This window comes from Elephantulus edwardii, unplaced genomic scaffold (assembly GCF_000299155.1).
Source record: "Elephantulus edwardii isolate Elephantulus edwardi_28Jun2011 unplaced genomic scaffold, EleEdw1.0 scaffold00202, whole genome shotgun sequence".
Classification (NCBI taxonomy): Eukaryota; Metazoa; Chordata; class Mammalia; order Macroscelidea; family Macroscelididae; genus Elephantulus; species Elephantulus edwardii.
In genome coordinates this window covers 553,667-574,314 of record NW_006399952.1, presented here as the reverse complement: position 1 = coordinate 574,314, position 20,648 = coordinate 553,667, and the positions used below count along the sequence as shown (strand labels likewise).

Here is a 20,648-nt window from a genome sequence, read left to right as displayed (position 1 = left end):
GCCACACTCAATTGGTGGTGTTTTTGGTTGAATGAAGGCTCATGCAAATTAATTTTGATAATTTTTTAATTATATAAACTAAAACCAAATCTAGTTCACTTCTGTCAAATTTGTTCCCACTTGTAGTGGCCGTATTGGCCCTCTGCTGGGCTCCCAAGGTTGTAATTCATCAGAGGAGAAGACTGCCCATCTTTTCCCCTCAGTCTGGCTAGTAGATTTGAACTACTACTTTTCAGTTAGCAACCTGCTGCACCCTATTCTACCATGGTTCCCTTAGTTATATAAACAGCTATTTCAGATTAAAAGTGTTTCCATTTATACATTTTGCTCACACTTTATAAATGTGTGTATTTTTATTCACATGCACATATATAAAAACAATTCATATAGTTTATACTTATGCTAACCAATCTTTTAACTATGAATAGCATCCACAGGGATTAGAATGTTAAATGCATTTTAATTATTTGGGGTTCATGTATTCAGGAACTCTGAACCTGATTTGTGGTTACATTATGACTCGAGATAAAATACTGGCATTCTAGAGAAATTTAGAAGTAGCCATGTTTTCCTGTTTCTTCTGGTTTTTAAATATTATAAATGATTAAAGACTTTGTTTTGGTTTTGCATTTTGTTTTCCAGGCTTGTCTGAGGTTGAGTTTTTAAAGCTCTTAACTTTCTACCATAAATTTAATGAATTCTTGTTAGCATGTATGGTTTCTCACAGTTTAAAAAATATTTCCGAAGCAATAGTGTTAAAAGCATTGCCTCAAGTCTTATCTGATGGGATAAGTTTTACATCTGGTAGACCTAAGTGTATAATGTGTGAACGGAATGGGAAAGAACTGTGATATGATGAGTTTAATTATATTAGTAAAATCAGTCACTTTTGTTGTCTTAAAAGGTCAAATAAATGTAATGGAATGTGTTATGTCAGGGGAGTAAATACTGATAACAAATTAAAATTACTCTTTCTTGTGTATTCCAGTAAGATCCAGGGATTGGCATTGAGACTATGTACCAAATGATAATTATAGAAATGATAGAAACTTGCATTTGCTGACTGCTCCTGAAATTCAGACATCTTGCTGTATATATATCATCTTTAATCAACTTACCATCCTGCAGGGGAGATGTTAATTTCTCCTGTGGCTTACTGAGCTTCAGTAACTTGGTCCAAGTCACAAAATTACTAAATGTCACTGTAGAATTAAAATACGGGCTATTGGTGTTTAGTAAAACTAGAAAAATAACTTCATTTTTGGATGTCTGTTTTTGTGATTGTTCTGAGAGGAGCTTCTTCTGGAAGGGGTTGAACACACCTGAAGATGGCTGGGCATGTGAAGTATAATCCTCACTTTACCAAAGTATTTTTAACTTGACATTCTCTAATAAACACTAGATAGGAGGTACCAATTGTGAATAAGAATGTGTACCAAAAAGAAATGAAGAAGATTGAAGTCATCAATTAGTGAGGCATGGCCTTAAAGTACTCCTTTCCTTTTGTTTTGTGAGGGGTACATATTACAGACCCTGTGTGCATCTAGGGAGCTCTGGTGGCCTAGTGAGAAGAAACTGTGCTGCAAATCCCAAGACATTTAGTTTGAGGACACCAGCTGCTCTGCGGGAGAAGGATGGACAGTTTTCCTCCTGAGTATTCAGAGGATAATTGCCTCTGAAAACCTGCTGGAGCGTCAGCTGTGGGTTGGTTCTAACTACGATACACAGCACAGCAACAACATGTGCATAGAGGGAGCGCTGGTGGCTGAGTGCTAAAGAGCTGTACTGCCAACCCAAAGGCTCATGGTTCAGACCCACCAGCTATACCTCGGGAGAATGATAGTCTCCCCTCATGCAATGTAAAGCCTCTGAAAACATGCTGGAAGATCAGTTATGAGCTAGTTTGAGTCAAAGCTGTGTAGCAGCCAGAGCAACACATGGCCATATAAATTCACTTACAATATATGGAACCAACATTTTAGAAAAATGAAAGGACCATATGAAAGGCTTTTTAATTATACTAACCAGACACTTGGGCTACCAAGTTATAGTGACATAGGTAAGCCATAATTTCTTTCTACTTGCTGTTTCTGTTGTTGTTTTCTGGTCATGTACAATAATAAGGACACACCAGTATGTGTGCATTGAACAAAAGCCAGAAATGAATGGAAGGCAAGACTGTTTACAAGTTCACCAAAACTTTTTTGGAGAGAAACTGTAGCCCAGTAGAAATGTTTGTGTAGTGAACTCTTTAAAACTGTTTGACCTTCACACAAAATAACGACCAAGTGAAAAGCAGAGAAAGGAAGGAAGGAAGAGGGGAAGCGGGTATTGTTTGCAGGGAAAGCTCTGGGTACTGTGAAAACTTTTCACTTTTCTGAAGGAAATGCAGTACAGCAGATGGTAAGAGTGGAAGTGAGATAAACATAAGAACTGGAAAAGTAAGCAATACAGTCTAACAGGTTCTGTATCAAAGATCTGGGGAAGGAGAGATTAGACAAGAAACTGTTCTGAAACTTGACAGTGGCCATATCTTACTAGTCTTATGCACATAGTAGAGATGGAAGGTGAAATTGTACTGACAGTAGCTGTGATTATATTTTTCTGACAGTGAGGCTAGAAGGCTCCCTTAAGGGTTATTTTTAAAGATAGAGATCTATCAAGATAGGCATCTGTAGGAGAGGATATACAAAGCACTTGGCCTTTATGCCCGTTAGCCAATGGGATTTGATGTAATTTCTATTGTTTTAGAATTAACACACAGCATTTTCTTTTGAGTCTGAGATAAGCAGTACTTATTTTTCAGCACAAATTATGGTCCAAACAGCGAATGCTGAGAACCTAGTTGTTTCTTGTTTTTGGTGGTATAAGCATAAATATGTGAATCATGTGTGGGCAGATATATATTCTACCGTGCGTGTATAAAGGTTGTTGTTGTGTACCATCGAGTCAGAACTGACCCTTAGCTGACCCTCCAGTGGGTTCTTAGAGGCAGTTAATCACACAAGAGGAGATTGCCCATCCTTCTTCCGCATGTATAAAAGTAGTCAGAACAATAATATCTATTCATATATCCCTTTTAAACAGTTCTTCCCTCATCTGTTTTAATGCACTATGTATTATTTATCCAATTTTTCTCAGTCTCCCCCCCCCAACCTTTTTGTCAGTCTTCTTTTCTAACAGTGGCATTATGCCATATTTGTCTTTTTGTGACTGAGATAATTTCACTCAGCATCATGAGTTCCTTGTTTTTTATATTCAATTGTGTGAATATACCAGAGCTTTTCTATCCATTCATTTGTTGATGGGCACTTGGGTTGTTTCCAATTCTTTGCTATTGTGAACGAAGCTGAGATAAACATAGGTGTGCATGTATCTGTTTGGGTAGCATTTATGGTCTCTTTAGGATATATTCCCAGTAGTGGAGTTGCTGGGTCAAATGGTATTTCTATTTGCAACTTTTTGAGAAAGCACCATAGAGCCATCCATAGGAGTCCAGAACGAGGGTAACATAGTGGAGTGGACTTGGGGGAAGTGACTGAATAACAATGAAAAACCTTTGGTTTTTTTTTACTTTTCAAAAAGATAAGTGAATTGGGGGGAGAAGTGGGCAGGGAGAAAAGTGCAACAAGGAATGAATAGAAATCCAAAGTCTTTGTTAAAATTTCATTAAAATAAAAAAAATGTAGTCAGAGGATTATACAAAGTTCTCACTTCTTAAATATCCATTGATCTGGTAAGAGAAGGAGAACAGATGTCCAAATGTGGCCAAGGGATGGTAGTAGGGGTGGAAAGACAAAAGCTTCTTTTCTTTTCTTTTCTTTTCTTTTCTTTTTTCTTTTCTTTTCTTTTCTTTTCTTTTCTTTTCTTTTCTTTTCTATCTTCTCTTCTCTTCTCCTTCCTTCCTTCCTTCCTTCCTTCCGTCTTTCTTTCCTTTTTCTCTCTCTTTCTTTCTTTCTTTCTCTCTCTCTCTCTCTCTCTCTCTCTCTCTCTCTTCCTTACCTTTTTTTTTTAAGACAAAAGCTTCTTAACTGTGGTATCTCATCATTTAATACAGAGATGGATAGCATTTATCTAATGTGTTCCATGTTCCTTATTCTTATCATAGTGGCTTACTACTAAAATGATTATCAAAATTCAGCGATACATAAAAAGAAGCACGAACTATAGAAAAATACAGAATACTTAGGAACACAAAAAAAGTGGACAAAAAAAGCCTATTTCTAAGGAAACCTAGTTTAGAAGGGGGAGAAAGATCACATATCCATGTACTAATATTCCTGGAAGAGCAACATTCTGCTTGAGCAGTTGGAGGGCTGGTGAAGGTGTGGAGGACCCTCAACCAGGTGGGCTGACACAGTTGTGTCAGAGATACCAAGGACAGCCTGGGATAGGACAGGGTCCAGATGGGTTGTTCAGAGGGTCACTCTGAGTCTGACTTGACTTAGTGAGACGTAGCAGCAAGTGACAGTTGTACTTGCTGAGGGACAGGATTCTTAAAAGCACTGAATTTCTGTGACTTCAGTATGATAAATGTTCCTATCTGCAAATTCTTCCTTGGAGAGCAAATGTTGTGGTTAGGTGCAGTTGAGTCAGTTTTGACTCATAGTAGCCCTATGTGTAGCAGAGTAAACCACCGCTTGAGTCTGTGCCACTCTCACAGTCAAGTTTGAGCCCATTGTTGGCGTCATTTTCAGTCTAGTTCATTGATGACCTTCTTCATTTTCACCAACCTTCTTCTTTACTGAGTATGATGCGCATTAGTAGTTGCTTATTTAACTCTTTTAAATGATAAACCTACAATAGTTCTGAGTCATTCTTCAGTTCTGAAGCTTGACTAATGCAAGCAAACTTTAGATACTGATTTAGAATTTCTAGATTAGTTTGGCTAGGAAAGCTTTGCAAAAGGTATATGCTTTAGACTCAAGTGTGAATCTATCTCAATTAATACCTACCTTAAATGTGATCTTAGTGAAGATAATGATGAAAGATGTTAAAGTTGACTTCAGCTTTCTACTTTTTTAAATAAACCGTGAAATAATTTTGCCTTTTTACTCTGAATTTCCAAATAATTTTCTTTTTCATTATCTTGAGTCTAAAGGTCACCACAGGTAGTCATGGAAAGACTGACTTTGAAAGCACTGGGTTAAAAATTGAAGCAGAGAGGTCAGTAATCCACCCACACGATTGCAGATCTGGAAGATGCTATAATTGCTCTGTGTTTTCCCTTTGTTACCACTAGCAACTAAGGAGCTCTTATTGGTATGGAGGGGAGAGCCGCTGTGGGAGTACCAGGTGAAACAAAGAGTGTGAGTAGGTCTCCTGATGATGAACTTGAGACCATCTCTGGTGTCAAAAGCTAGAAATGCATCTGAGTTAGACAGGTTGAAGATGATGGCCTAGATTCCCCCCCACACCGCTCATAAATATAGAAACTTACTAGAGATTCACTTCCATGATAAAAGTATGTTCTTGGGAACTGCCACAAAATCCCTTAGCTTGTATTTAATTTTCCAGAATTTAATTGTATCGATTTTTTCACCTTATTTAAAGAGAAACTAGGAAATATGATTTTTCATTGTCTGTGGCTACCTCCCTGCCTTTGAATTTTGTTACTGGAAGATTTTTAGTTTAAGCAGAAGTTACACTTGGTTTTCTTTTTTGAAATTTATTTTTTCTTGATTAGAGAATTGATGACTCCAAAACTCTGGTATTAAACATCCATGTTTTATTCAATCCAGTAAAAAAAATAATGACCACTCTGTCAGGCCATGTGTCAGATACTGTGAGAGATTCTTTAACATTGTAGTGAGTAAGTACAAGGAGAGTTCTGGCCATTCTATCATTATGTTGTATTATGTGGGACAGACATGACAGTACAAGGTTGTTTAGCCTAGTGAGGGAGGTCCTGGGAGGTGTCCATATGATTATAACACTTGAGTTGGGAATGGTTGCTACTTAGGCATTACCAGGTAAAGAGCTGTTCCATTCAAGGCTGTGGTAACAGTATGTGGTTAGCATAACAAATCTGGTAAGTGTGCGAAGAAAGTAGTGGGTATTAGAGTGTATTTTGACCCGGAGACATAGTTATGGGTCAGAGAAACCAGGAACGACAGTACAGTAAGGTCAAAGATAGGCAAAACTAAGAAGAGAAACCATAAGAGAGATGGAGATAAATATCTTCTTGAAATCTGAAGCATTGAATGCAAATCTGAGCTTCCTATATCTCATAGTAGAAAAAGAAAATAGAGGAGATATATAGACGTTTATATCATACAGAGGTATGTAGTTCCATTGGTCAAGCAGCCAAAAAACACAAAGAATTTGTGAGGAGAAATACTGATAATGAAAATGATTATGTGTTTCTCAGCTAATTGTGTCTATGACAAGATACCTCAGAAGAAAGGCTTGATGATTTACTTCTGGTAAAGCCAAACATTGAAAATTCGTAGGAGCGTAACTCTACTCTGACACACAACATTGCCATGAGCTGATTAGATGATGCTCGTTAGTCTGGGTCTTCATCTTTTGGGCTTTTAAACTTGTGTTGTATTAAGAGCATTTGGATATGGGTTTGGTTAGTTACTGTCCTAAAATGTGGATTCTCCAAGCTGAGTGTTTTGGAGTCCAGTTAAGTTTGGTTTATATTAAGTATATTATAATGTAGTGATAGAGAACCACATAATAAGTAAACTTGTGAATTACTTTTCTAAAGGATTTTGAGAGGTGGGTTATCTCTCTGGAATGACACATATTATTAAAAAGAAAGGAGTAAACAGACTATGGAAAGCAATATTCAGCTATTAATACTTTTTCAAAAATTTCAGAGACTGGGGGATTTGGCTTCACTCGATGGTGGTGATGGTGTGATTGCTGGCCAATTCCAGATTGAGGCTAACAAACTAAAGGGATAGGTCCTGCTTCTTTGTGTTTTATAACTTTTCATTGTAATTTGAGTGAAAATTGTTTTCTTTCCCCCCATTTAGTACTTAATACCCATTTTTTTTAATGACATTGATGGTGATCTTCAATCTTCTCACTTCCTCCTGTGCTTACTGTTTCCCATTAATTCTTTTTTCCCCCAATCCCTTCATGTCTTCTGAGTTTCGTCCCTGGGCAGATGCTTCTTTTGATCTCATAAAGTTGGTTGTTCTAAGGTGGGAACACCTTCTTGGTTTTACTGTTCACCTTATTGATCTGTCTGGTTGAAAATTGAGCCACTGGGATTGAGTTCAGTTCCAGGCTTGAAGAGTAAGGACCATTGTATTGGGTGTTTCATCAGTGTCTTCTAGACCAGTAAGCCTGTTCTTTTTAATGATTTTGGATTTTGTTTCTGTTTTCTCCAAGACTTCCCATTATGACCACTTTCTAAATAGTCTGTTGTGGTAGATGGGCACCATCTATTTCTTCTGGTCTCAGTGTTATTGAGGCTGGAGGAGATGATTGTTTCTTGTGGGAAGAACAATGTATCTATTAGGAAGTAAATTACAGTCCATGGTATCTTCATTAACCACCTTCAATCATTGCTATGTTTCTTTATTAGGACCAAAGTAAATGCCTGCACTTATATATAGTTTTCATCAGGATTAAATTATATTTATTACTGTGAGAGTATTTGTTTATTGTTCTTTGGTTTATTTTGTGTTGAGCAGAGGAGAAGAGTGGATAAGAAAATGAGATTGAAATATAAATTTGAAAAATATATTGCTGAAATACCTTATAAAGTAGTGTACCTTTTGGTGGTTTTTGAACAAAATAATATGAAACAAAAATTCTTAATGACAAACGTATTGCTTAGAATTTGTTTTAATTTACCTAATGTGAGGTGTCTCCTTATAAGTAGATGTTTCAGTAAATTTAACCCTTTTACAGATGGATTGATGCAGTGTAACAGTGGACTCAGGTATGTCACAGATTGTGAGGATGGTACGGATAGGACAGGGTTCTGATTCGTTGTTCAAAGGGTTGCTGTGAGTCACACTTGGCTTGAGGGCATCTGACCACAACAGTAGCAGCAGCAGCCACATGGAAATTAAAATTGACAGCTGGAATAGATTTAGTAACGTACCAAGAGTTTATATGTCACAGTTCTCACTTTCTGATCTTATCAATTCTTTGTGATACTTATTTGATAGAGTTACTACAGCCTTTTCAGTATTTTCTTACTTTTGTTAATTGTGCCTTTGAGTCAGAAACAACCCATAGCTGACACTCCAGCTATTTCTCAGAGGCAGTAAATCTCAAATCTCAGGGATTTCCCATCTTTCCCCCCCAGAGCAGCTGGTGAGTTCAACTACATGCCTTTGGGATTGCAATGCAATTTGTTACCGCTCAGCCACCAAAGCTCCCTAGTTTGTTATTAGCTATAGTAAAATACACACATATCTGGTAGTCACTCATAGACTGTAATGATTTTAATTTCTTCATCACATAACGTTCTTATTCCTGTAAACCTGTTATCCACATTTTGGGGAGCATTTCCTCTTTTGCAATAGGAAAATTTATAATCGAGATAATGCTAATTTTGATGTGTTTAACCTTTTATACCATGGAATCTGAAGAAGACTTTTGTTAAAATAATCAGAAGATTAAGGGAAACCCAAACAAGCTACAAGGAAACCACAGGCAGTTTTGAAAATCAGTGTGTACTGAATCCAAATACTGAAAAGATTACAAACCCTTCACTTTATTTTATGTATATGTTCAGTCAAAGGGAGACATGGGTCTGACACTGTAAAGGTTCATGTAGATACAATAGACTTACTCTTTTCCAGTGATTGAAATATTGAGATTTCTTTTAGGTATTGACATAAAGGGGTAACAATCACACACTTTGTTTTTTTGTATCCGGAGATAGGACTGTGTCTATAATTTGGCAATGCAGAGTAAAGGTACCATGACATTTTGTTTGGATAATTTATAACCACACAGTTGTTTTAAACCAAACAATACGGAAGGCTATTAGGCAAAGCAAACAAAACCTGCATCCTAAACTTTAATGTTCTCGCCCTTCAATATGAACTGCAGTTTTCTGTTTTTGACTGTTACAGTCCTTTAACCAAAGCTATCTTGTCTGATGATAAAACCATAAGTGTATGAAGCTCACACATTTTTCATCTCTCTTATGATCTTATCTTTCATGAGCGGCTGCTGTGAAGGTATCCTAACTATAGGAAGCACCTGGAAAACATATGTGATATCTATTCTCTGATAAGCAGTTGTGAACAAGAAAGTAGATCTGTCACTTCTGAACTGTCCATTGTTAAAAAATACTTTGATGATTTAGCTGATTGCAAAATACATTATAGGGATGACTAACAGCTACAGTAACACTCCTAGTCAAGAAAGTTCAATAGTTACATTGTACAAGAATTTCTATGAGAGGTTAATATTGATAGGAACTCCATGGATTAAAAGAGCGGGGTTGAGAAAGGCTGTTTGCTTGCATGGCTGCTTTCAAATGTTGCTGCTGTTTTGTACCCAAAAAAGTGAATATCTCAGAATGTGGCACATCTTTAATTTCTACAAAAGTGTTTCACTTTCAGTAGAAAAGGTATTTGTTTGCATTTTTGAAATGGTTTTAGCTTTTCAAGTTGAGCCTGCATTTACTACTTTGCTAATAGTATCTCACATGGTATTTAAAGATTCTGTTCTAAAGACTATATTCTAGTGCATTTCCCCCGAGTCATTTGTGTTGTGCATTATGTGGTTGAATAACACCTTCCATTTGCTCCTATAGGCTCTCATTGCTTCTGAAAATGAGACTAGACCAAATGGAAGAGCCCACAAAATCTGTCTGATATCAATTAAAAGAACAACAAAACCATTGAATCTTGCAAAGGAAAGCTGTTACCTCCATGACTGTAATTTTATAAACATAGATTTTATTACTCTTAGATATTTATTCTGTTTCAGGCTTTTAGGAATTGGTCTCTGGATTCTATCATCTATCTATCTATCTATCTATCTATCTATCTATCTATCTATCTATCTATCATCTATCTATCTATCTAATCTCTTACCCTGTTAATACGTTTGTGCTTTGCTAAAAATACACTGAAATTTCTATTTTAGGGTGTGCAAATAAATAACTTCGCAAGTCATTGAATTGATGTCGCAGGCACCCATCCTGGATTTTTACTGTATTTCTCTTTTATATTCTTTTCACTTTCTTTTCTCTTCCAGCAGACAAAGCTTTGAAGCACTGTTTTAATAAATCTTTCACTATTGTTTTGGTTATGATTTATGCCATTTTCATAAGCTATTCTAGACTGCTGATGTAAATGATAAGACAATCAGAGTGAAATTCCTGACGGCACTGTGGTTAAAACCTTTGACTACTCAGGAGGTTTGAACAGTGGAACCACAGGAAATAGTGGCAGGGGAAGGAGAAGATGAGGTGGGTGGGTGTGCAAACATGGGTGTGTAAACATTTACAGACTTTTACACACTATAGGGCTGATCTGCTGGACCCTGTAGTGTTTTGTATAGTTGCTCTGTGGTGAAAAGGACAACCGTAGGTTTGGTGGCATCTATAATTAGAAAGAGACATTTTTCTCTCTTCCCCCATCCCAAAGACTCTTAATAAAGTCAATTCCATTCAACTTAGAAAGTTGGAGTTGAGTTAATATAAAAATGAAGTTCAACTTTTAAAGTTTCCATGAGATTAAATATATGGAAAAGAAAAAAGAAAAATGCTGTCATGAAAGAAGGGGAGAAAATCAGTATTTATTGAAAGTATGAGAGCTCTGGTAGTTTAGTGGAAAGAAGCTGTGGTTTCAATCATGAAAGCATGTGGTTCAAGGCCACCAGGGACTCAGTGGGAGAAGAGAGGATCATCTCTTCCTGTGCGATTAACTGCCTCTGAAAACCTGCAAGAGGGACAGCTATGGGTCGTTTCTGACTCTGCAGTACACAACAATGTTGAAAGTATATTAGAGATTTAATATTTGACTGAACTATTTTTTTTGAAACTTTTTTCTTTATTAAGAAAATAATGAATTAGACAAAAATATTACTGGAAGAATGAGAACTGAGATACACTTAGAAGATAAAAGGTCTAAATGTTAAGAATGTAACATGATTTTAATTTTTAACTAGAAATAATGTGCTAAAACCAATTAATTTATAATTATTGCAGTGGGCTTTGGTGGAAACATAAAATGAAAACTTAATTTTTAAATTATGAGGAATGGTTCTTTTTTTAATACTAGATTATTTACAGAATTCAAATACGTTGTTTTTCACATCATATCCTTCCCATTTATGAGGAATAGTTCTTGATGATCAGAGATGTAGGTGATTTTGCTAAGTGTTGAGTAAAATAGTAAATCTTAGAAGAAATAATGTTTAAGGATTCAATTTCTTAAGCATTTAATTTTAGAATGTTCTGGTGGTCAAGTGAGTAAGGAGTCAATTTACCCATTCAAAGGAGGTGATTTGAACGGACGACTCCAGGGGAGAAAGACAAGAAATCTCCCGTTAATTTACAGCAGTTAAGAACTTGATGGAGGGTCAGCTCTGACTGGGTTCTTACTCCACAGCACCTAACAACAGTGATAAATGCTCGAGAAGAAGTCATCAGGCTGCCATTCTATGGTATAGATAAAATGTAGACTGAACTTGATGACATTTATATTGTCTTCACTTTTATAATTTCAGTGTTGAACACATGGTTGTTTGGTGACCTTGAGTCTCCCGTGCACACATCCAAACCTTGTCCTGTCCAGCACCATCCTTGTGGTCACTGCCATATTAGAACCCATTGTTATATTCACAAGGTCAGTCCTTCTGGCTTGGGGCTCTTTCTCTCTTCCACTGACCCTCTCTGCCTTTCCTAGCGTGATATCTTTATCCAAGGACTAGCCCCTCCTGATGCAGTTTTCAGAATCTGTGAGGTTCTGCTTTACTGTTCTTGCTTCTGGGAGCACACGTTGTAGACATTTTAAAAGGAATCCTGATAGCTCATTTGCTAAGTACTCACCCACAAATAAAAAGTCACCATTACTATGTGGGAGAAGACATTTGGGGAGTGACCTCATAAAGGGTACAGCCTAGGGATCTATAGAGGAGTTTTATTTTTTCATACAGAGAAAGTTACTGTAAGTCAGAACCCACACCAAAACACATGGTTAATTGAATAAAAATTCAGTTCTGATCCACTGAAGGTTTTTGTTTTCTTTTCCAAAAATGTCTTAATTTCTTAGTGCTGCTACAATAAAAATGCTTCTTGTGGGTGACTATAAGGAACACGTTTTTCCAAAAAAAATATTTAGGAGGCCAGATGGGATCAGGTGCATTCAGGGTACCAGAAGTCCAAATTCCAGATACCACACGCACCAGCTTGAGAGCAATGATATGTGTCTCTGGCTTTGTAGAAAGTTCTTAGCTCTTGGTTTCTGTGTTTGAGGCACCTTGGCAGTCTTCACGTGGCATGCTTTCTTCTAAATTGTTGCTGCCTTATTTCTGTGCCTGCCCTCCTCTTTTTTGTATCTCAAAAAAGCAATTGGATTTAAGACACTCTTTATACTGATATCACCTCACCCAACATAACAAACAGTATAAGCAAAGACACACACAGACTTTTACTATCCAGACAATTTTGGCTAGTAGTGACTGTGTAAGACAAAGTAGAATTGCTGCTTTTTTTTTTCTTTCTCTTTTTTTTTTTTTTTTTACTGTAATCTTTATGTAGGGAGCTCTCCTGACATGGACCATAGAGATTTGTGCTGCTAACCCAGAAGCCGTGGTTCGAATTCACCAGTGGCTCCCCAGAGGAAAAAGGGGCAGTTTCTTCTTTTTCAATTTTCAGCCTGGGAAACTCAGTTGAGGATCAGCTATGAGCTGGTTCTGACACGACTGTGGGAGAGAGAGCGAGGGAGCGACAGAGAGCTTAACTTCACAATAGCACACAGGCACATTTTTCTCACTTGGAGCAGCTTTGTTGGTGGTGGTAGGCGCTGTCCAGTAAAGTGCGACTCACAGCGACCACAGACCTGAACCTGTTCTATCTTGTGCAAACCTCACAGTCTCTGACACACTTGAGCCCATGGATGGTACAAGACAGGACTGCGTTCAGGTCTGTGGTACAGAGGGTCACAATGAGTCTGTTCATTTTGTTGAATGTTTTCTTCTTTTCCATTGACCCTCTAACTTTCAAAACATGATTTCCTCTTCCAAGAAATAGGTTTTCCTAGCAATATGTCCAAAGTATGAGAACAGCTGGTGTATTTGAATTGCCCACTTTTCAATACTCAGCCTGTTGTTTAACCACTGTGTAACCAGAGCTCTTTACAGATATTAAAGTTGATAAACATATTCCAACATGTATATGGGCGACATAAAATTAAACCCTTAATACCAAGTTTATTATTGTTTGTGAAGACACTACCTCTTTGATCATCTTTCCTTTTTTTTTGTTTGTATTATTGCATTAAGAAAACATTAAGAAATAATAAGATAATCACTTTAAACTTTCTCTTCTCAAAATTTATTTTCATTAATATCTTATATTTCCCGTCTCTCCAGTTTCTTAAATAGCTTAAAATTATTGCAAAGTGCAGTTTCCTTTGAGCTGTTAATTGTGCACCATCAACTATTTTTACAGTGTTTTCTTAACTGAATACCCTTAGATACTTATTTTCAGTAGTTCTAATTATATGTGATGCATAATGAAACAAATTAGAGAAAATCATTCCCTGAATCATGATTATCAATACTGAGTATTGCTCCAGATGTTGTCACGAGTTGAATTCTTTGCTCTAAGTTCTGATTTGACAGTTAAATGGCTTTATAAAGCAAAGTAGTTTATTATATGAAATGACTAGTTCAGTCAGTCCCTTAATAGTTTTAATTATAATATTATCATTTTTTGAGAGATTTAGCACATTTCTCTGCACATGGAATGTGTGCTGAGATTTGCAGTCATCCCACTCTCCTCTCTTCCTAGTAGATTCTGGAAGAGAATGGTCATGGGTTAATTTGGCCCATAATAAATGAAGGAAAGGACTTTATTAGTTAATCATCACACACTAGGAGTATTAACTATGTTTCTTTAGCAGTTTAAAAAAATTATCTAGGACCCACTGCAGCATGATTGAACTCCCTTTATGTTCATTCACAACATTCAAGATGTCCTATTTCCTTTGCAATCTCTTAATTACTAGGATCTTTTTCAAATGATATTGTTTGGAATGGTAACTTCCCTTCATACTCTAAAAGAATGGTTTACAGTCATGGAGCTTCAGGATATGAAGCCTGCATTATTGCTCAGTGTCATGTGAGATCCTCTTGTGACATTCTGGTTGTTTAACTGCTTCCTTCTTCCAAGAAGCTTCCATGGCACCCCAGTGTGCTTCTGTGACATCATGGACAACTCCCATCAAAATGAAGGAGTTTTTCTTTTGCTTTTCAAGGAGAGGAGTGAACAGTGGGGGGGGGGGGAAGTGCAACAATGAATGAATGGAATTCCAAAATCTCTGTAGATGTTCATTGAAATAAAAAAAAATAAAAAATTTTTAAAAACCACTCATCACACCAATTTGCAATTATCTAGTGCTTTGTCTCTGTCCTAAATTAGTCTGTAATTTGCATGGGGAAGAAAAGAAATTGTGCTTAGTTTGCATTATCAGAGCTGAATATAATTTCAGACTCAGTATATGGATTGATAAAGCATAGTTTTTCTCCTAAGTCGCTCAAGTGTCGTGATGCCAACCCAGTGGTGGGGAGTTTGAATTTACCTATTTCTCCTAGCAAGAAACATGGACAGTTTACCCTTGGGAAGTTTACAGCCTCTGAAAAATCAGCTGGAAGGTCACTTATGAGTGAATTCTGACACAACAGCAATGAGGGTTTTTCTTTTCTTGGTGTTCAACTGATGTTTATTCCATTATAATAGAGAAGCAATGAGGTGGGGTTTTTTTTTTTCATTGTCACCTTCATTGAGTAAATGTCTGTTTGTCCATTAGAGGGAATTATGTTGTTTGTTCTACTTTGTAATAAATTCTTTGATTAATAAAACATTATTTTAGAGTATTCAGTGACTGGGGGAATCCAGATGGGTGTGTCGGAGACAGTTCCATTGGCACAGGACAGAGCAGAGTTTAGGGCTGTTGTACACAGGGTCGCTATGAGTTGCAAGCGACTCGACAGCACATAACAACAACAACATTCTTAACCATAGTATCATGAACATTATGGGAGATAACATCTGAAATATAAATCGGCATCTTGTTATATGAGGAGTAAGAGGAAATGTAAAGGCTGGAGATCTTTGAAGATCTAGTCATAAAATTCAATAAATATGTATAGAGCATGTGACTTTTTCAATGAATTACCTTTAGTGACATCTCTTGTCTTCAAGATGAGAACAAATCTCCCAAAATAATTATATAGATTTTTTTTGTCAGCCTTATTTTATGATCCTGGACTCTAACTGTCTACAGTGTATGAGATTTCATTTGGATTTATTCATAAGCTACTTTAAGTATAGATTAAAAAAAAAAAACAATTACTGTTCTCATGCATATTTCCAGTCTCCCCCACTAGTTGATATGGTCACTAAGAGATGGTACATTTCTTCCTCTTTATATAAATCTCATTGTATCTTCTAAAAAGGTGCATTTTAAATGATAATAATGGACTTAAAATTGCAAGCCACTACATGTTTTAAATAATTAAAATGTAAAAGGAAAATTTAGGGATTTACACATTAGTGTGAATGTAAAGATAACAGTTAAACTCTGAATATATCATCTTGCTAAGGTTTCAGGACAAAATTTCGTTCTTTTCGCCACGCTTGTTGACAGTTGTGTTGCTAACCGGAAGTCAAGGCCGCCATAGGCGTGGTAGTAGAGAGATGATGCCCTATGTTCTCTGGTAAAGAGTTACAGCTTCAGAAATCCACTGGGAACCATTTACTCTGCCTTACAAGGTCTCCGTGAGTCTGAGTGAACTCAATGGCAGTGGGTAGAGATGTTGTTTATTATGTTATTTTTAATCGTATAATCTTGTGCTTCCTTGTTAAAAATTCAGTGTTTTCTTAACTAAATACCCTTACACACTTACCTGGAAGTTTCTTCCACTGTTTTAATCATGCATGATTCTGAACTGGGGAAGGAAGCAGAAAAATAAATGTCTAGGAAAATAGACAAATAGACTGAACTAGCAATTAGGAAACTCAAATAAAATTACTAATTATGTTACAGAATGCTGTTTTTCATGGTTTCTGCGAGTCCTTTCCTTGCTTCTAACAAGCTTTCATGTAAATAACTATCTTATCTGACCATGCCATCAGGGGTGCCAGCCCTTGAACAAAGACGGTATGGTTGGATGAGGAGAGGATCAGTGAACGAGAGGAAAATCCTCTATAATAGGGGTTTCCACAGCAGTTGCAATGATGATCATATGTACGGCAGTCATCGTCAGAATGGTGCAGGATAATGCAGGAGTTTGATCAACTGAATAGCACCTGACAGCACTCAGGGAAGAAGATGAACCTAAAGTCTCTTCAGGCTGCCAGCCTTAGCACTAAGTGCTGGCATCTGGCACATGAGAATGTTTAAGAGAAAGGACTGACTAGATGTTCATGCAGCATGAAATAATGACACTGTGAGGCCACAGCGAACTACAGCTACTTGCACATCCATCAGATACTTTTCCAATTAAACAAGCAGTTTGGGTTAAATAATTTCCAAGTGCCTTCAATACTCGCAACCATATTTCAGGATTCATACGTGTTGGTAAGAAAAGCCGGGCCTTAAGACAAAAGAAGACGACCCTCACCGGGACGGATGGACGCAGTGACTGTAACAGTGGGCTTGAGAACAGGATGATGGTCGTGGACTTGACTTGGGGTAGGACAAGGTTCAGAACTGTGGTTCAGGGGCCTGTCGGAGTCGACGTTGACTCCACGGCACATAACAAAAACACTGCATGTGAGGAAAAGGGTTTCTAAGAATTGTGTTCCTGTATTGTTGTTGTGTGCTGTTAAGTCAGAACCGACCCATAGTTGACTCACCAGGGGGGTGGTGGTTCAGAGTCAGTTAACCGCATGGAAGGAGATTGCCTATGCTTCTCCCACAGAGAAATTGGTGAATTTGAACTGTGTGCTTTTGGGATTATAGCACAGCTTCTTCCCATTAGGCCACTAGAGTTCCCTCTAAGGAATAGACGATGTTAAAAACTTAGGGAGATTGTCAGGGAGGATGGTCTAAGAGAGTAAAGACCCAATATTTCTCTCCTGTGCCTTCTTAGTCTTTACTTTGCTATCACTACCTCCCATTGGCCTAACCTAGGGAGAAGTCAGATTGCAAGAGAATCCTTGAGAAGGAATCCATAGAAATTAGCCTCCAGGAGGCACCAAGCTGAGCAGAGAAAGAGGGGAGTAGATTAAAGCAGGTGGTTGTTTTAGACGCCTTCGAGTACAACTCATAGCGGCCCGTGGACATCATACCTGCCCCCGCCATCTCCTGTGCATTTACATCATCTGTGCCCCACTAGTGCCCATTGCTCCGTTCACTGTATCAGTTCATCTTGTTGAAGGTTTTCCCTCCGTCACTGACCCTCCACTTTTTCAAACATAAGGTGTTTCTCCAAGGTCTGGCACCTCCTAACAACATGTCCCAAGTATGTGAAATAAAGTTTCACTCTCCCTCCCTCTAAGGAACATCCTTGCCACACTGTTCTCAAGAAATACCTGGTCATTCTCTTGGCAGTCCATGGGCTATTTAGTCCTCATCTACAGCACCACAACTCAAATGCACTTTTCTTTTTCTGTCATCTTTAGTCAATGCCCAATTCTTAGATGCACAGCAAATAATTGAAATGACCGTGACTTTAACCAGGTGCACCTTAGTCTTTTAGGTGACCTTCTTGCTCTCCAGCACTTTGAAGAAGTATCTGACAGCCGACTTTGCCAGTGCCACACATTTTTTAATTTCCTAAAGGATCAAAGACAAAATAATGAGTACTCAGATGGTCGGGAGCCCTGGTGGCACATCTTACAGGGAGTTGAACTGCTAACACAGAGGCCCTGGCTTTTTGGCAGTTTGAATCCACTAGCAGCTCTACAGGCAAAAAGATGGGCAATCTCCGTCTTTGAGATTTATGACCTTGGAGACTTGCTGGAGAATCATTTGAGAGTTGATTCGACTCAATAACAATGAGTTTGAGGGGTTTGTCTGTTCTTTATGAGGGTGGTGGTGGGGGTGATGTTTTGGTTGTCTTCCTGAGATAGAATTTTATAATTCTGCTTATACCAATCTGATAACTGTGTGGCATTAGACTAGGAGCTATGAAGTGCAAAAGTGATAGTAAAAATGTTGGGCAGATGTATCTAGAGATCTGACTAGTCAGAAAAAAAAAATCACAGATTTATTTGCCTCCAGTCAGAACTGACTCAGAGCTGACCCACCAGCAGGTTTTCAGAGACTAAACAAACGAGAGGGCCCTTTTTTCTCTTTTAGAGCAAGTGGTGGGTTTGAACCATCTGCCTTTGGCTTGGCAGTGCAACTCCTTACACACTAGGCTACATATCTTTCTGGTTTACCAATCAGAAGGGATTGGTAAATTTACTGTGGGTTAGACATTGATCCTTTAGTTTCTGGATTGGAGAGACAGGGCCGGCAAGATTGGGCTAAGGAATACTTGTTATTTGGAGAGTACCCTTATTTCAAAGACCTTTGTAGCTCATTATGTAAATACTCAACTGCTGATGCAGAAATCCTTGGTTTTATTTACCCCCTGGGAATCTGAACAAATTGATAGACTTCTCTGTGACCAGCTAGAAAGAGCACAGAAGACTAAATCTTCTCTTACCATTGAGCTTTTGTATTGTAGTTTATACACATTTTTAAAAAGAATTTTCTTTTTCTCCTTATATACTACCATGTCTACTATAATTCCTTAAGGATAGGAGAAAATAAATACTTTCTGCAAAAGCTTTCATTGCTGTTTATTCTGACCATTCTAAAGACAAGAGACAGTTTGAATTGCCAGGGACTTTCCATTCTTGACATAGGATTCCCTGGAACAGACCTACTTAGGGGTGTGTGTGTGTGTTTTCACTGTTTGTGATCCGTAAGAGTAGAATATTAAGATAATTGAGTTCAAGAGATCTTTCTGTAAGTTTCCAGTCTTTTCTCAGTAGTCAAATTAACATGTATGCATTCCCGTTATAGGGAGCTCTGGTGGTGTAGTGCAGAGGGAGTTGCACTGCTAATCCTGCGATCACACTACTCTGGTAGTTTGACTCCGTCAGTAGCTCTATAGGAGAAAAACAAGCAGTCTCGTTCCATGCAATTTATAGTCTCTAATAATTTGCTGGGTGTCTACCTATGAGTTTGTTACAACTTGACAGCAATGAAAGGATTGTGCTTGGCTTGTTTTTTGTTTTTTTTTTTCTTATTTGTTGGATTAAAAAAAAATTTTTTTTTTAGTTTTTAATGACCTTTCAGGGAACTCTATTGGCTGATAAGAAGCTGTGCTATACTCCCAAAGGCACATGGTTCAAATCTACCATTAGCTCCAGGGGAGAAGGATAGGCAATTTCCTCCCATATGATTTGCACCCTCTCAAAACCTATAGGTCAGCTATTAATTGGTTCTGGCTTGATTTCATACAGTAGCAATAACATCATCATCGTCATCATCATCATCATCATCATCATCATCATCATCATCATAATGGTTTCCTAAGACTTTTAAAAAATTTTCTATGTTATTATGAAAGACTTTTAAAAGTCCTTCTCCCCCCGAATCATATAAAAATTGAAATACAAGAGCTATATTAGTATCTCTGTGGAGCATGCAGGAAGGCTGTTGGATACATCAGGGAAAGACTACTGCTTTTGTTTTAAAATTGAATTTCAGCATTAAAGTTAGCATTATTAGATTTGTAGTATATTTCTGAACAAGAAGCAATAAAAAAGTTTCCAATATAATTTTCTTTTTACATTTATATATTGCAGTAACTCCAAATGACAAAATCTGTGTGGAAATGTTCTTCATTGCTCATAGGGTTCACTTTTTAAAATGTGCTTATAGCTAAAAGTGGATTTTCATAATTATAAAGCCACAAGTAGGTGTAAAACTGATAAGTCATTGAAATGTATCAGTCCAATCATAATATATGTAACAAACATATGATTAGACATGTTGTCAGGGCTTTCCTCTACGAAGACTGAATGCCAGGGAGCTTCAATCATTTCTTTCTCTCTGCGTTGGTGTTTTTCCAGGTGATGATGAAGGAATGCAGGAGATGGCAGAATCAGATGGAGACACACAATTGGAGAAGCCAGGTCAGCCTGGAATTGAGACTGAGGACTGGGACGGACCAGGTAAGACAGAGAAAATAAGAGAATACAACCATCTCTAGCTGCCGGCAGCAACTCACATGGGCGTTGTCCAACTTTAAGTTGTCAAATGTACAGTCTTTGAGCTCTGACTTATTGGTGCGTGCTTGCACATGTGCACCATGTACTTGAGACTTTAAGTAACACTATTTACCAAGGTGTTACAATTTAAAGTCCCCATCCTTGTTTATTTTTCATACCAACCGAGGTATAAGTATTAGGGAATTCTGCTTCCTCTGTTTTTGACTTGAAATCTCTTAGAGCTACATCCAAGGTCAAAGTGGGTACAATTTCAAGG

The 20,648-nt window shown here is 37.5% G+C and overlaps 1 protein-coding gene across 1 annotated transcript in view; it reads left to right on the top strand.

The window, feature by feature from the left end:
• The window catches only part of ZFPM2 (zinc finger protein, FOG family member 2), a 608,205-nt gene that overhangs the window by 138,874 nt on the left and 448,683 nt on the right, over positions 1-20,648 (top strand). The window contains exon 3 of the mRNA XM_006897144.1: positions 20,234-20,335. Within this exon, the coding sequence (XP_006897206.1) occupies positions 20,234-20,335 (102 nt within the window). The remainder of the gene's footprint in view (positions 1-20,233; positions 20,336-20,648) is intronic.